Below are 13,639 nucleotides of genomic sequence, written 5' to 3' on the forward strand. Positions count from 1 at the left end.
ACCTCGTTTATGAACATGTCTTAAAACGTATCCATTGCCTCCGAGGCCACCATAAAGGAAGCACTCTGTAATAAGTGAATGAATTAACTGTCATGAAATATTTGATGGCGAAATAAAAGGATCGGCCTGGGGTCGTTTCGCTGAATTATGTAATTTATTGGAGCGAATTTGCCATTTCTGCATATGTGTTATTCTTAAGTTACATTGAAATTCATTTAGTACAAAGATGAAATGTAGCTTCTTGTTGAAAACAAAATTCCCGTGTTGGGAAGTTGGCTTCATTCATCGTCCAGCGGAAACAAAAAAGGACTCTACGTGTGCATAGAATAAATTTGTTACAGTAATAAAATATTTGGTAATTTGAATTGAAGGCGCAGTTTTAGGCTCATGATGATGGATCTCCTTACTTACCACAAAAAAACAAAACAAACATTAGGTCAAACTGAGGAAAATCGAGAAACAAACCCTAGTTGTGCCATGAGTAGGGTTGGAGGTGTCCCAGACTGTTGCACCAAATTATGCGCCGTCTCCCACACGGGCAGACGCACCTCAAACATCGAGGAAGGAACCGAGGAAGGTTATGTGTCAATATGGTCGTCCAATCAGTCAACTATTGTCACACCACGTGGTAGTAATGCGACCTTGACTAAGGAAGCATTGGTTGTACAAATACCCAGAACAAGGGAAATTACAATGAAACATCCTGTGTGGGCAGTGACGTTTTGTAACAGGTCATTACCTTGAACATCTTCTTGTTAGGGTCGATCTGTGAAGGAGAGAAAGTAGGCAGATGATGTAATTGCATTAACCATATTTTACTTGAATTGTTTTAAAAGAGTTTGGCATTCCGATTGAGCACCATACGTCGGACGTAACATTCCACCAAGCATCCACCGAATTTATATTTATTTAGACCAACATAATTTTCAGGACCATGAACAATAATACAGAAGCTATTTTTTTAAGGAAACTGAGATTAATTTCTTTATTTCTTGGACATGACAAATATTTTGGAAATAGGCAACCACCATTAACTGATGATTGTGTCCTTTCTTATGACACCAAGAAATCCAATTTACTGTCACAGATGACTGAGCACGAAGCAGTTTAATCAACCATGTCAGAACTGGTCTTGCACCAGATTCACCGCAGCCCAACTCTGACAATTCCTAGCCCATTTCTCCTGGCCGACACATGCGGGTCTCTTTGTAGTAACTCACGGACAGCCCTGATGTTCACACCTGATCTTGCCGTTCTTCGTCAGCCTGAGCGACCCTTGTTGAGATTCAAGCTTGTCCCCTCCCTTTGGTGCTTTCGGATGTTTTTCCAAATTGTTGACTTGGTGGGGATGGCACGGTCAGGAAACGCTGACCAGATGCATCGGCTACTAGCTGAAGGCTTCCAATCTTCAACCACTCTGTTACCACAAACATACGCTGCTCAGCTGTAAGCTGTATTTGCTGGTCTGAGAAAATGAATATTAACCTTTTGCTGCAGTGTCTGAATATTTTTCCTTTGTGTAAAGTGCGAGGCATTAGGCTTATGCATGTATAAAACCAAAGGATCAGCAGGTTTTTTTTTATGTATTAGTTATTTTGTATTTAAGATTCCACTAAGATCCAACCGACATGCCTATTTCTTATCATTTTGAATGTCTACCAGGGTGCCGTCGTCGCTAAAAGGGATGTCGAGGGTGTGACCCCCGGCCCCCCATTGGTTGGTTTTGTCGGGAGTTACATTACACTCGTTTGCGTGACTGTCCGTTGACAAATTTCACGTGCCCCCCCCCCTTCAAAACGGTCTAGCGACGCCCGTGTATCAGGGCTACTGATCTCTATGCACTGGGATAGGCAGCTCAGCGGTTACTGAATTGAGACGACTGCACGGCCATCTTAGGATATTCAATAGAATGGCCTCCATCTTCAGTTCATTCACTGAGTGCATTTATGCACGCCGCTGAAGCCGGTGACTTGGAAACTGCTGTTGTGTTTTCAAGATGTATTTTTTGCGTTGGGGAGATGTTAATTATATATAACAGGTTCGGCCCTTACCCAACGTATATTAATAAGCACTGCATGCTCAGTGCTTGTCGGAGAGCTTGCGAAAAAAACCTCATAAGCTTACTCGGATGGGGGGGGGCTTACCCGAGTAAGCTTATGAGGTTTTTTCGCAAGCTCTCGGACAAGCACTGAGCATGCAGTGCTTATTAATATACGTTAGGTAAGGGCAAAACCTGTTATATATAATGCTATTGTATTGAATAGCCTAAGATGGCCGCGCAGTCGCTTCAATTCGCAGAGCAAAGCTGCCTATCCATTGATATGGGCCACCTCCTGGCTGGGGCTTACGTCAGCTGACTGGCTCTGATAATTCGACTGCAGGTAGAAAATACAACGTCAATTCCTGTCGCAGCTCATTTCACACGCGCACGCTCGCACACGTTTGGGCAACGCAAGACGAATACGTGCAATATTAAATCTCACGCAACAGCGCTTCGGTAGGGAATGATGCTTGTAAAACTGACCGATGGCGAAATTTAGGGGTTATTCATGCACAAGAGTGGATGTGCAGTACATGTACGGGGGGCGTAAGGTGAGTCAGTGCATGCGTTCTAGTCTGCATGAAACTGCAGGGGAAGAGGGCCAGAAGAAGTGCATGTTTGGCTTGATCTGTCTTTATGGAGACGACACTAACTTCGATATTCGAACACCGTTGAGGTAGACTTGACGTTACATAAGATTTGCGGTAAACTGGACACAATGCGGCGCCCAGGTTAGGGGTGAAACAATCAAAATATACGAGCGATGGGTATAGTTGCTCATAAATATGAATAAATGTCTACATGTGGAAACTCGGAGGGGTTCAGTAATGACAAAAAGGGGGAATACGACATATGCCCCCTAATAAAAGAGAGGGATGCACAGGCGCACTAGCTACTCCCCCCCCAGTACGATAACCCAAACACACACACACACACACAAACAGGTCGCAAATGCCCCACCCCACCAAAAGTGATGTAACGCGACGCGCATATAATACATGTACTTCATATACTGCAGGTCAGGCATCGCCTATTGGTATCACTTTTTGTCACATTTGTGGATTAAGAAAATTGCTTCCTTGCTCTTAAAGAGCCGGGAGTTTTGGACCTCATAGCCGGAAAACGAATTTTTTTCTCAACCAATATACTGGGGCTACACCTCTGTTTATTGCCAGTCTTGAGAGGAGACTACAGTCTTTGCACGCCTTGGCAGCTTCTGCTAAAATTGGATCTTATACGTCTCTTTTATAAATAAACCACGGAGAACCTCAAATTAGGAACAAAAGGAAGGGCATTTTCTGCATTAAAGTTGGATTTAAGTGAAAATAAATATTTATCCTGAAACAAGGTATTTCTGAAAATGAAACATTACTGTTCTCGGAATGCAGGCTTTATTCAAGCTCGGTTACCCAAGGGTGTTGTGTACAAAAACATTTCGTACCCAGCAGAGAGACACGGAATCCGGCTCCCCAAGATTTCAGCTGTCCCGTGACTAATCCTTCTCAGACTTGGCACAAGGTATGCTTGTCAACCTGGATAAATTTGTGGTCCGTGGACTGGAGGGTTCATTACAATCAAGACTGTTAGCTTTTTTTCTGAAAAGCCAGGACAAAATGTCCCTCCAAATGACATTAATAACGGAAATGGGGTTTCTCAACATGTTTTGGGAATGTCATCTTTGGACAGGCCTAGAAATATCTTCAGACGTAATTAAATGGAAAGAAAATGAAAGGTAATGAAATGAGCTTTAATCTGATTTATATACAACACTTAAGAAAGGTGTAAGTTATTTTCCTGATTTTTTTAATCGGGGATATTTATCATATCTGTGGTTACTCTTGACTGTTCTGCAACCAGATCTATGGGACTGACTGCGATCCCTGGAATGTTGGTCATGATATTTCGTGGAACTTGGGTTTGACCACTGGCGGAGGCCTTCCACCGGACAACCGTTTCCTAGTCTTCCTGTAAACGGAGGCCTTTCGGCGGTTGTTGCCCTGTGTCCTGTCTCAACCGTCCGGAAAACGAATTTGTCAACAAATGAATTCAAATGCGCCCGACCCGGGGGGTGTACATGTGAGAGAGTTAGTGACAATACATCCCTTCCCCTCTGTCAGGACAGTGTATTTTGTTCGATAAAATAACGTCGGTCTGTACGGCAACCAAATGTTTGAAGGAATGGGGGGTTCATGTCTTCTAAATACATGTACCACTCGTAAATGAAAACCCCGTCATCATTCAAAGATTGAATCGAGGAAAAGGAAATCGCCTCCAATAGATACTTCAATTTGATAATGTGTTGACAAAAGAAAAATAAACAAACAAACAAACAAACAAATAAGCCGCCATTACGAGGAAGGAAGTAGGAAGGGCCACATATTTCTTCGCATTTAGATGCGATATGGCCAACATGAAATGGATGATTTTCCGAACATACACCAAAAAGCCAAGTTACTGCTACTACTACTAATAATGAATATTTATAACGCGCCGGTATCCGCACGAGAGACGCTCATGGCGCAGTACAATCAAGAACAACGATAATAACGATGGAGAAACTCGAGGCGACTGTTTTATTGTGCGGCCCAGCTCTGATTCACAAAATTCCTTTTCCAGGGTGGAAGACCCGGTTGCGCTCTTGAATTAATCTTACTGAATAATGCCTCCCGGCGTACCCATTGACATCTAGACCTAGTTACTTCAGCGCTCCCCAGGTTTAGACATGGTGCCTTTTTGACATCACATTCAAGCGCTTCAGAACAGTTCGCTATAATTATCCACATTTCATTGCAGAAGCTCCCTCAACGTTCACTACTGCCACAGTCGGTTTTCATCTGGCTTCCTCTACTCGAAAGACAAAATAAAAACTGACCGGGCAAAAATCCTATAGCGCTCAAACGTAACATTTACCATCACCTATCACAGTGATGAAATTCCTGGGAATATGCGGAATTTTGTTTTAAAAAAACCCACGCAAATGATGGAAGATTCCTAGCTGTTATTGTGTATTACCTTAGTGAGGTCTGTCGGCAACCTTGACTTTAATAACCAGATTTTAATAAGCTATGGTTACGTGTCGATGTTTTTCCTTTTGAATTTGAATTACGAGACAAGTTGCTAACTGCAGTGGCCTTAAATTTCTGTATGCAGCTCTGTTTTCTAAACGTCCCTATATTTGATTGCTGCATGCATAATGCAGCTGGTATCCAGCATGTAGGAAAGTGACATCGACAAAGCCAAAAGTATGCATTTTGGCGAGCGCCATAATGTATTCGTCTGCAGACCGAAGCAGTAAGAAACGTCAAGTGTATAATAGCGAGGATGGTGGAATGCAATTTTATTCCGACGACTGTTGTGTAATAGGTCTTTTACACATCTCAGAAGTTTCAGTTCAGAGTTTGGAAATAATTGAGGGCAGTTGGAATCAAAACATCTGATTTTATGGGTTACACTTTCCTTTCAATTGACGACATCTGTGATGGGAGAAGTTAAAAAAACAAAACAAACAATTTTGCTGACATTTTTAATGCTTCAGTCACAAAATATACTCTAATGTTGTCACGTATCCCGTTGATTGAAACTGCACTCTGGACGAAGAATACATTCCGCTATGTATTTGCATCTGCTTTAAAGATGTTGTATTTCTTTGAAATTATCTGGGGTTTTTTTATCCTCCTTCAAAAAGGATAGAATTACGGCCCGTGACAAACGTCATTTAGTTTCAAACAAGTAATCACAATGCGTTTTCATAGTTTCAATTTCGGGGTATAGGCCTGAATAGTTAGGCGAGTTTGATATCATAAATTGTAACATTTATTCCTTCATTTCACTGCCCGATCAAGCAAGGCCGAATTCATAATCAAATTCTCGGAAGGAGGGCAAATTTGTTTTGGGCGGGGGGCCAAAGTTTCCAACAATATATCATACATTCTTCTATGTGCTTCCCGAGGGGCAGGGCTATATACATGCCGCTTGGTTGTTTAATTGCTTCTGGATGGAAGAGAACTGAGGTAGACAAAACACACCCTTTTCTCATTATTTAGAAATGAAAAAATGATTCCTTGGGCCAGGCATGGCCACCGTTGCTCCTCTGGATCCACCCTACGGTCCTTTGATGGCCTCTTTGGGGAAAGTAGGCTACGCTTCCTGATGTCAATGCGTAATATTTCACTTTTATTGAAATTTGGCACAAGTCTGTGATACGGTCATTCAGTTTTCACCCCAAATCCTTTAATAACTTGTCTCAGTAATTTCCAACTGGACAGTTTCGAATTTCCCTCCCATAGAGTCACTCTTAGACAAAACTTGATAGTTTTTATTTTGTCTTTTCTTAATAATTTTCCTTTTTCGAATTGTGCATATATCAGCAATCCCATTTCTCCCTCATGTCAATAGTGACTCTCGTATACATTGAACAGTCGTTGATCACATGAGCACTTACCGGAAGGAGTTTTGAGGGCGAGCTGCGCGCTCCGTACGATATGTCACTTGCACCGCGGTATATGAAGTATGCTGATTAGGTAGTGACGTGCGGTTTCCTCACAGGGAGGGAGAGCCGGTCGGACGGCCTCACATACACAGCGTATAAGCATTGGGCAAGGCGCCTGACATCACCATTCGATCTCGTCGAGATAGAGTGAAAGGAAACGATCGCATTAGACTTCTATCACAGCAGTGCAGGAGACACGCAGCATGATTGGGGCAGAAATTTAGTCACAAACACCCGGAAAGGCAACCGATACGAGCCCAGCGAGCAACCTAGCCAGAGTATTGTTTGGTAGTCAATATCGGTAGGCAGTCTAACACAAAGATAGGTCTCCTAAGTAGGAAGCAGTTCTGCTTTTTCAAGAGCCGAACTGCGAGCAAAGAGGAACCAGCAGTCGCCATGGGGACTGTGCTGTCCATCTCGCCCAGGCCTCATAAAGATAACGGCAACTATGGCGACACCGCATCGCTCAGCGTCAGTAATCTCAACATGCTGTACAACAGCAAGAATTCGTCCAACAACAACGCTAAGGAGAACCTACTGGCCGACACCACGCGGCCTATGCGAAAACATTCGGCCATGTTCATCAGTGCCCTTGGCTGGAAGATGTTCAACGTTTCCAGCAAGAAAAGGACTGCCAGCACTGGTGTCTCGACCACGTCCTTTACAAATAATCAGTTCTATACTGGCATTGACAAAGTCAACAATAACCACGTCCTAAAACCAAAGAATCAAGTCGCCAATAATAACACTAACCAAACGCTGCAGCGCCAACGGTCCGAAATCAACACCACAGCAGGCCACGACGTGGAGTCCAGCATCAAAAAGTCCTTCTCCTGTTTCAATCTCAATTCCCACTGTCAGTCCAACTCTAACAGCCAAAACCAGAACGTCAAGAACAACAACTCCTCCTTCTGCGGTCTCCGGAAGTCTTCCAGTGGCCAGCTGAAGGTGCCAGCTGTCCCGCCGAAGAAGGTAGTCCAATCGTCCACCAGTGAACTCTTGAAATGCCTGGGGAACTTCGTCAGCAGGCGGTGCCCTCATCTCCGCAGCTTCGATGCCAACGACGCCATTGTCTGGCTACGGGCAGTCGACCGGTCGCTCCTCGTTCAAGGATGGCAGGACATCAACTTTCTCAATCCGGCGAACGTGGTATTCGTGTTCATGTTGGTGCGGGACCTCGTTTCCATCCAGGAGATACAAAGCGAATTAGAACTCCAGGCCACGGTACTCACCTGTCTCTATTTGTCCTACAGTTACATGGGTAACGAAATCAGCTACCCACTGAAGCCCTTCCTTGTGGAACAGGACAAGGATAACTTTTGGACACGATGTCTGAAGATCATCAATAACTGCAGCTCCAAGATGCTGCGAATTAACAGAGACTCTAACTACTTCACCGATGTCTTGGGTGAACTTAAGTCGTACGGCAAAAGTTAAAGGTACGGGTGTGCTATTGCTAAGTCTGTCAAACCATGGTCAAACGAACGGAGTATTCGTGTCAGCTTATCAATGTGAAGGTTTGTCCATTATGTATCTGTTCACGAGGGTGACAGAGATATTTGCTTCGTTCTTCTCAAAATCCTGACCAAGAAAGTTTCTGTTTTGTTCGTCAGCATGAATATATTTTTAACCAAAATGTGCAGTGGCACAAGTGGAAGATGTTAGACAGCAAAACCGTCTGTCTTGTGTCACCAAAAGAAATGATTTACGTCAGTACTTAAAAATGGAACATTCTGTGAAAGTACTGAAACTTTGCTTTGCCGTTTAACTGATCTAACCCGCACAATCATTTTTGAGAAATGCATTTAGATCGTATCACCTGAGTGCTTCAGACATACATGTATTTTACTTGATGAGCAATGGCTTTTATGTTTATGGGTCCTTTAACCAAGAAAGAGATACTAGAAATCTGATCGCGTACTGTTTTGATCGAAACTGTAAAGTGTAAAGTCACTCGTGGACTGGAGTTTAGAATTTGCTATGTGCGATACCGAAATGTGCAGGCATTATGTATCCTCGCTGCCAAATCGCATGCCTGTACAGCGCAAGATAGTGTGGGTGCTATTTATGGGGACCTTTCTTGCTGATGCGTGTGTGAAATAGCTGCACGTGAAAGATTTCAAGCAATGTCGAGGCACTTGATAACAGGCGACATTTGTCTGGTATTGGCATTCGGGGGTTTTCGGTCAAGTTCTATCGGCAACGCTTTGCGTGTTTGGGGGAGGCTTCAAAACAGTTCTCATCATTTGTCATATCCAATAAAATTTGCATCTGGATAGTTATCTTGCAGTAGTAAATAAGACCATATTGCCAAACAACAGGATAAGTTGTCATGGCCAGTATCCTCAAATCACCATCGAAAGAGAAAACGCACGGATAACGTTTCAACACAATTTCCTCTTGACGTACATGTACGTGTACATGCAGATTCACATAACATATCTTGGTTTCAGTCACGCAGCAAACCCTCCAGAAAAGTGTGGTTCAACGTATTTTTGCATAATAATTCTATTTTAGGACTGGGACACCTAGGGATGACTTCACTGTTCATTGGCAGTATTGTCTGTAATTTATAATTCACCGCTATCTGGTAATTAAAATAATGAATCTATATAATTAGTTTTACTAGTACAATTCCTTTCCGCATCGATCACATTTTAGCCACGATACACAATGAGAAGCCATCGGATTTTTTTTTACTACGTGAAGGTGTGTGCAGCTGTTTTCTTCACCGATTTCCAATATGGCTGACTACTTAGAGTCTTTCGCAGTTGCTGATTGGTCGACGCCATGCTCGCACACGGTGCAGACGTGGGGCATTAATTATGGAATGAGATATTAATTATGTTGAGTATCGTCTGCAGCACGGAGAGCTAGCATTATAATACCGACTGATGTAGTATGAGTCTGTCATAAATTGTGTGTGATATTTATTTTGATATAAAAGATTTCTTTTATTGTGCTAGATTGTATAGAAAGGTATCACTTTTATTTATTCGCAACTAAGATGACACGAAGTTGTAACGATAACTAACTCTTTTGTATTTCTCAGTGAACAAACGTATGATAGCTCTCTCATTTTGTAAGTCCATTAATGACTCGCGTCAGTTGGGAGTTACCACGAATAAATGATGGATTATAGACCGATTCATTCGTCACGCTAGTATAACAGGCGAGGGAAAACTGTTCTTTAACCAAACTTACTTATTTTCTGTCATCAAACCGTTCTGAGAGCGTCGTCATGGCAACGGATATTGACAGCAGTTTTGCTTTGAGCAGCTCTCTGCACTGCCTGCGAGCTCTGCAAGAAAAATTCTACGCCGTTAATTTATCGATTCATATACCTCTGCGCGAAAAAGTTTTTGTTTCCACGATGAAAGGGTACATCCAGATCTTTGCCAAATATATTTATGTTGTTGCCAGAGTGAGTCTTATATGAACGAAAAGGGATTTAATAGAATTAAGGGCCCGTTGGTCTTTTTAATGTTAACATGTAAACCGATTACATCATGGTGTCATATGCCGATTTGTCTGAAGAATGGCAGAAACGTCTTTGTATTTTAGAAGGTAAGCAAAACAACCGACTTGAAATCCCTAATGCCCGTTTGAAAATATAATTTATACTAATTTAAACAATCTTCATGAATAAATTAGAACCTCAAATTTTGACGGAACTCGCCAGGTATGCCGGAATCTGCTGCAGCTATCAGTCACGGAAGGTGTCAGTGACAAATCTTTGCACACACTCCGACACGACCCGGTAAATATCTTGAGATTTAAGTGGGGGTGAGCCGGTACGGCCTATGACGTCATTGCGCGGCCGAAGCTAGCAGCTGAGGCTGCTGCTCAGTCTGCTGCAAGCTGGTAAATTTTCCCGGAGAAACAGCTTCTGTTTTAAGAGGCTTTTGGTGAAATTTCATCGTGATTTCGTTTTCATTGTCAATTTCAAGAAGTTTACACTAAAAAAACGCAGGACAACTTTTTTGCTTAAAGCGACATACCAGACGAGTAGCTTAACTGTTGGGCAAACAGATTACCATACCCCGATGATTCTCTCCTGATTGTTAATTTTTTAGGAATAAAAGAGTGGGTAAAAAGTGGTTGTGCAAGTAATGTTTTCTACAACAAATAAGTGATACGCCCGGTACTTACACCCATCATTTAAAAAATAAATTGGCCAGCTTTTTGCAGTGTATTATTGTATCATAAGTTTAATGATTAACAATATCCTTTTGCAACCTTCTTACCTTGATTGTTTCTCAAGTACAAAATTTGCAACAAGCTTTCGTAAAATATCACCCCAATTATATTACCTCTGAAAGTTATCTCCTTGGTACCTTGCAGTACTTAAAAAATAGTGTACTTTTACAAATGTACCACCAATCACGACAGTCACTTTTACTCACCGATCGATCTATCACGTGTTTGTACATATTCATTGCCCACATACAGTATATTAACGTTATACATGTGCAAGATCGGTATTAAGAAAAGTCATTGTTCAATAAACCGGCGTATAATTATATCGTTTAATATTATTAAGTCATGTCTATTATCTAAAAACCAAAAAGTTCATGTGTGTATGGAATGTGGTGCTTCAGCCAAATGACATCAATCTGTTCCTGCACATGCAAACGGTATCTAGTCATTGTGAAGAATTTTATAGATGTATATAAATTGAATCATGGTTGTTTATGTATATATCGTAAATCAATGGTAAAGCACGCTGCAATATTACATTGATCTGGTTAAATGTACTCATACGTCTGCTGCTGCCAAGTGTATTTCTAAAGATCTTTCATACATGCAATTACATGGATGAACATATATGTTCAGTCTGGGGTACCTTTCCGTTGTTTCTAACATTTCTATAGCTTGATAAAATGACATAGAGGAAAAAATAGCTTTACATTGTAACATGTATATGACGGAAAATTCATCAACTGACCATTGATTAAGAATCAGAGAAGCATTTTTTCATAGATTATCACATTACATCTTAAGAGTGTTCATTGGTTGTTGTAATCAACAAGAATTCGATTTGACGATGACTAACACGAATTACGTATGCTGTGTGTAATAACGGCGTACAACGAATCGAGTGTTTTAATATTATTCATTAACCCGGGGCGCTATATCCAACAAGCGCACCTCGTATGCCATGTTTTTAGTGGATCTGAAGAAGACTCATGCTCGTGATAGCCTGTTCTTTGCCTGAAGTAATCAGCCAGCGATGACTTATCGTGCCTGTGAGAAAAAGGCACGATGGAGATAGAGTCTCGCCAGGCTACGGCAATTACTTGGTCGTATGTACGCTTGTTGACGCAACGGATGCAGGGAGACGAGCGACCTTCGGTGTTTTCTAGAGGATGATTGCAACGAGTTGACAGCTTCGGAATTAATAACAGCGAACTAGTTAGGCAAAATATAAATCATGGCGCCTACAAATATTGTTCTGGAACTGATTGTTCTGTTTTGCAAAAATCAACTCGATAATTGTAATTACTAAATTTTATTCCGGAATCTCATAAGTTCTGGTCACATTCTAAATTTAACTGCTTTTTAAACTTGCATTTTTGCGTTGGGGAGATGCTGTTTTCCAGTAACGGGTTTTGCCCTTAAACCGACGTGTATTTATAACACTTGTATACTCCGTGAGTATAAAGTGTTATGAATATACCTTGGTGTGAGGACAAAACCCGTTACTAAAAAAAAATCCGGTTTGTTTAAAACAGTTGATTCACTATTGAACAATTTCTCACCATTAAAGATTGCAAAATGTCTGTTATTCCTCCACTGAAATAAAAAAACTGTGCGAGATGTCTATTCACAGGGCCATTTAACCTACTTAAATAAACACGTTTCGTATGGGAAAGGGTGATATTGATGTACTGGTCCCCGTAAATTCTCACACTTTTTGTATATCATTTTTCAAAGTTCTCGAAGCGCATTTCGCAAACAGGGCGATATCCAGTTCATCCGTTTACGTAAATGCGACTGTCATGTACATTCAGAGTACTCGATCTTATTGGTTAGTGCAGCAACGAATACATTATTTTACCTAACAAAACCAACTGCTTGTCAAAATGCTCAATAAAGCAGCACGTAGTTATGATGACTGGTCAGCAATTGTAAAAAATCGTTATAAATGCCGGCACACAACTCTGATTGGTATGATTTCCACCTCGATTGTCTTGAGGCTATTATGTAATAATCCTCGGAATTTCTTCATACATTGTGTCGACGTCTTTCCACTTCAGATGAAGTAGAAGCTGTACTTAGATTAGGAATGTCATTTGGCTGAGTACCTTTAACTTTACGCAACATAATTGTAACAGTGTGTATCAAACCAAAACAGGTTAGTATAAATATAAAGATTTACTGTCAGTGTTGAGGTATATATTATACGTACTGTGATGTACATAATTTTTGCAAAAATATTGTATTTGATTTAATGATTTTTTTTAATGATGTCTCCCACCTTGTGCATAGAACACCAAGATGGTGGTGCAATGTAGTGTCGTTCGGATATCATTAAATCATGTATCACACGGAAACAGTGTTGTTGACTTTGGCATTGGCTTTGTTTTGTTAGGAACATGTGGGATATCTCTTTGGCAAATTTTCTGTGAAATAAAAACAGCTTTGTGAACTGCCGAGAAATGACGTTCACGTGCATAGAAATCCGACTGAACATTTCCTCCATAGAATGCACTTTAAGTGCGCTGTTGCACAATTTACATTCCATGTGCATGTAGTTCCGTTTTGCGCAAATTAAACAGTGGAAACAGAAAGCTAAATATTCACAGAAACAATCACACGAGGGTGATTTCACAGCTGTGCACATGTCCGGCCGACTATTTCTCTTTCAAAACTGTTTGGCAGCAACTCCAATATAAATTTGATGCCCTTCTCTTTAACGATGTTCTCATTCTTTATCTCGAGTGATAACGAAATCTTCACACAGATTTTAATTGCCGATTCGCTCCGTTACTATGTATCATTCCATCTCGTTAGAATATATGGAACAACTTTGACAACCCAAAGTGACCTTTCCACAATTGCAGTGAAATGATTATTATTCCAACCCAACCATTGCTTCTAATTTT

The 13,639-nt window shown here is 41.3% G+C and overlaps 1 protein-coding gene and 1 long non-coding RNA gene across 2 annotated transcripts; one reads left to right on the forward strand and one right to left on the reverse strand.

Annotated features, from left to right (window-relative positions):
• Window positions 1-2,434, reverse strand: LOC147796299 (uncharacterized). Its single transcript, XR_015428193.1, has 3 exons — window positions 2,349-2,434; window positions 1,242-1,465; window positions 1-766 (listed from the first exon to the last, which is right to left on the reverse strand). It is a non-coding gene; the product is annotated as an uncharacterized LOC147796299 (long non-coding RNA).
• Window positions 2,435-6,558: 4,124 nt separating this feature from the next.
• Window positions 6,559-13,087, forward strand: LOC110988755 (cyclin-dependent kinase 5 activator 1-like). Its single transcript, XM_022252555.2, has one exon. The coding sequence runs from the start codon at window positions 6,927-6,929 to the stop codon at window positions 7,965-7,967; it is 1,041 nt and encodes a 346-aa protein (XP_022108247.1). The 5' UTR covers window positions 6,559-6,926; the 3' UTR covers window positions 7,968-13,087.
• Window positions 13,088-13,639: the final 552 nt, after the last annotated feature.

This window comes from Acanthaster planci, linkage group LG17 (genome assembly GCF_054643075.1).
Source record: "Acanthaster planci isolate LZ-2023a linkage group LG17, COTS_SCS, whole genome shotgun sequence".
Taxonomy (NCBI): Eukaryota; Metazoa; Echinodermata; class Asteroidea; order Valvatida; family Acanthasteridae; genus Acanthaster; species Acanthaster planci.

Coding starts and splice junctions, on each gene's coding strand:
- LOC110988755 (XM_022252555.2), top strand. CDS start 6,927: ATGGGGACTGTGCTGTCCATCTCGCCCAGGCCTCATAAAGATAACGGC.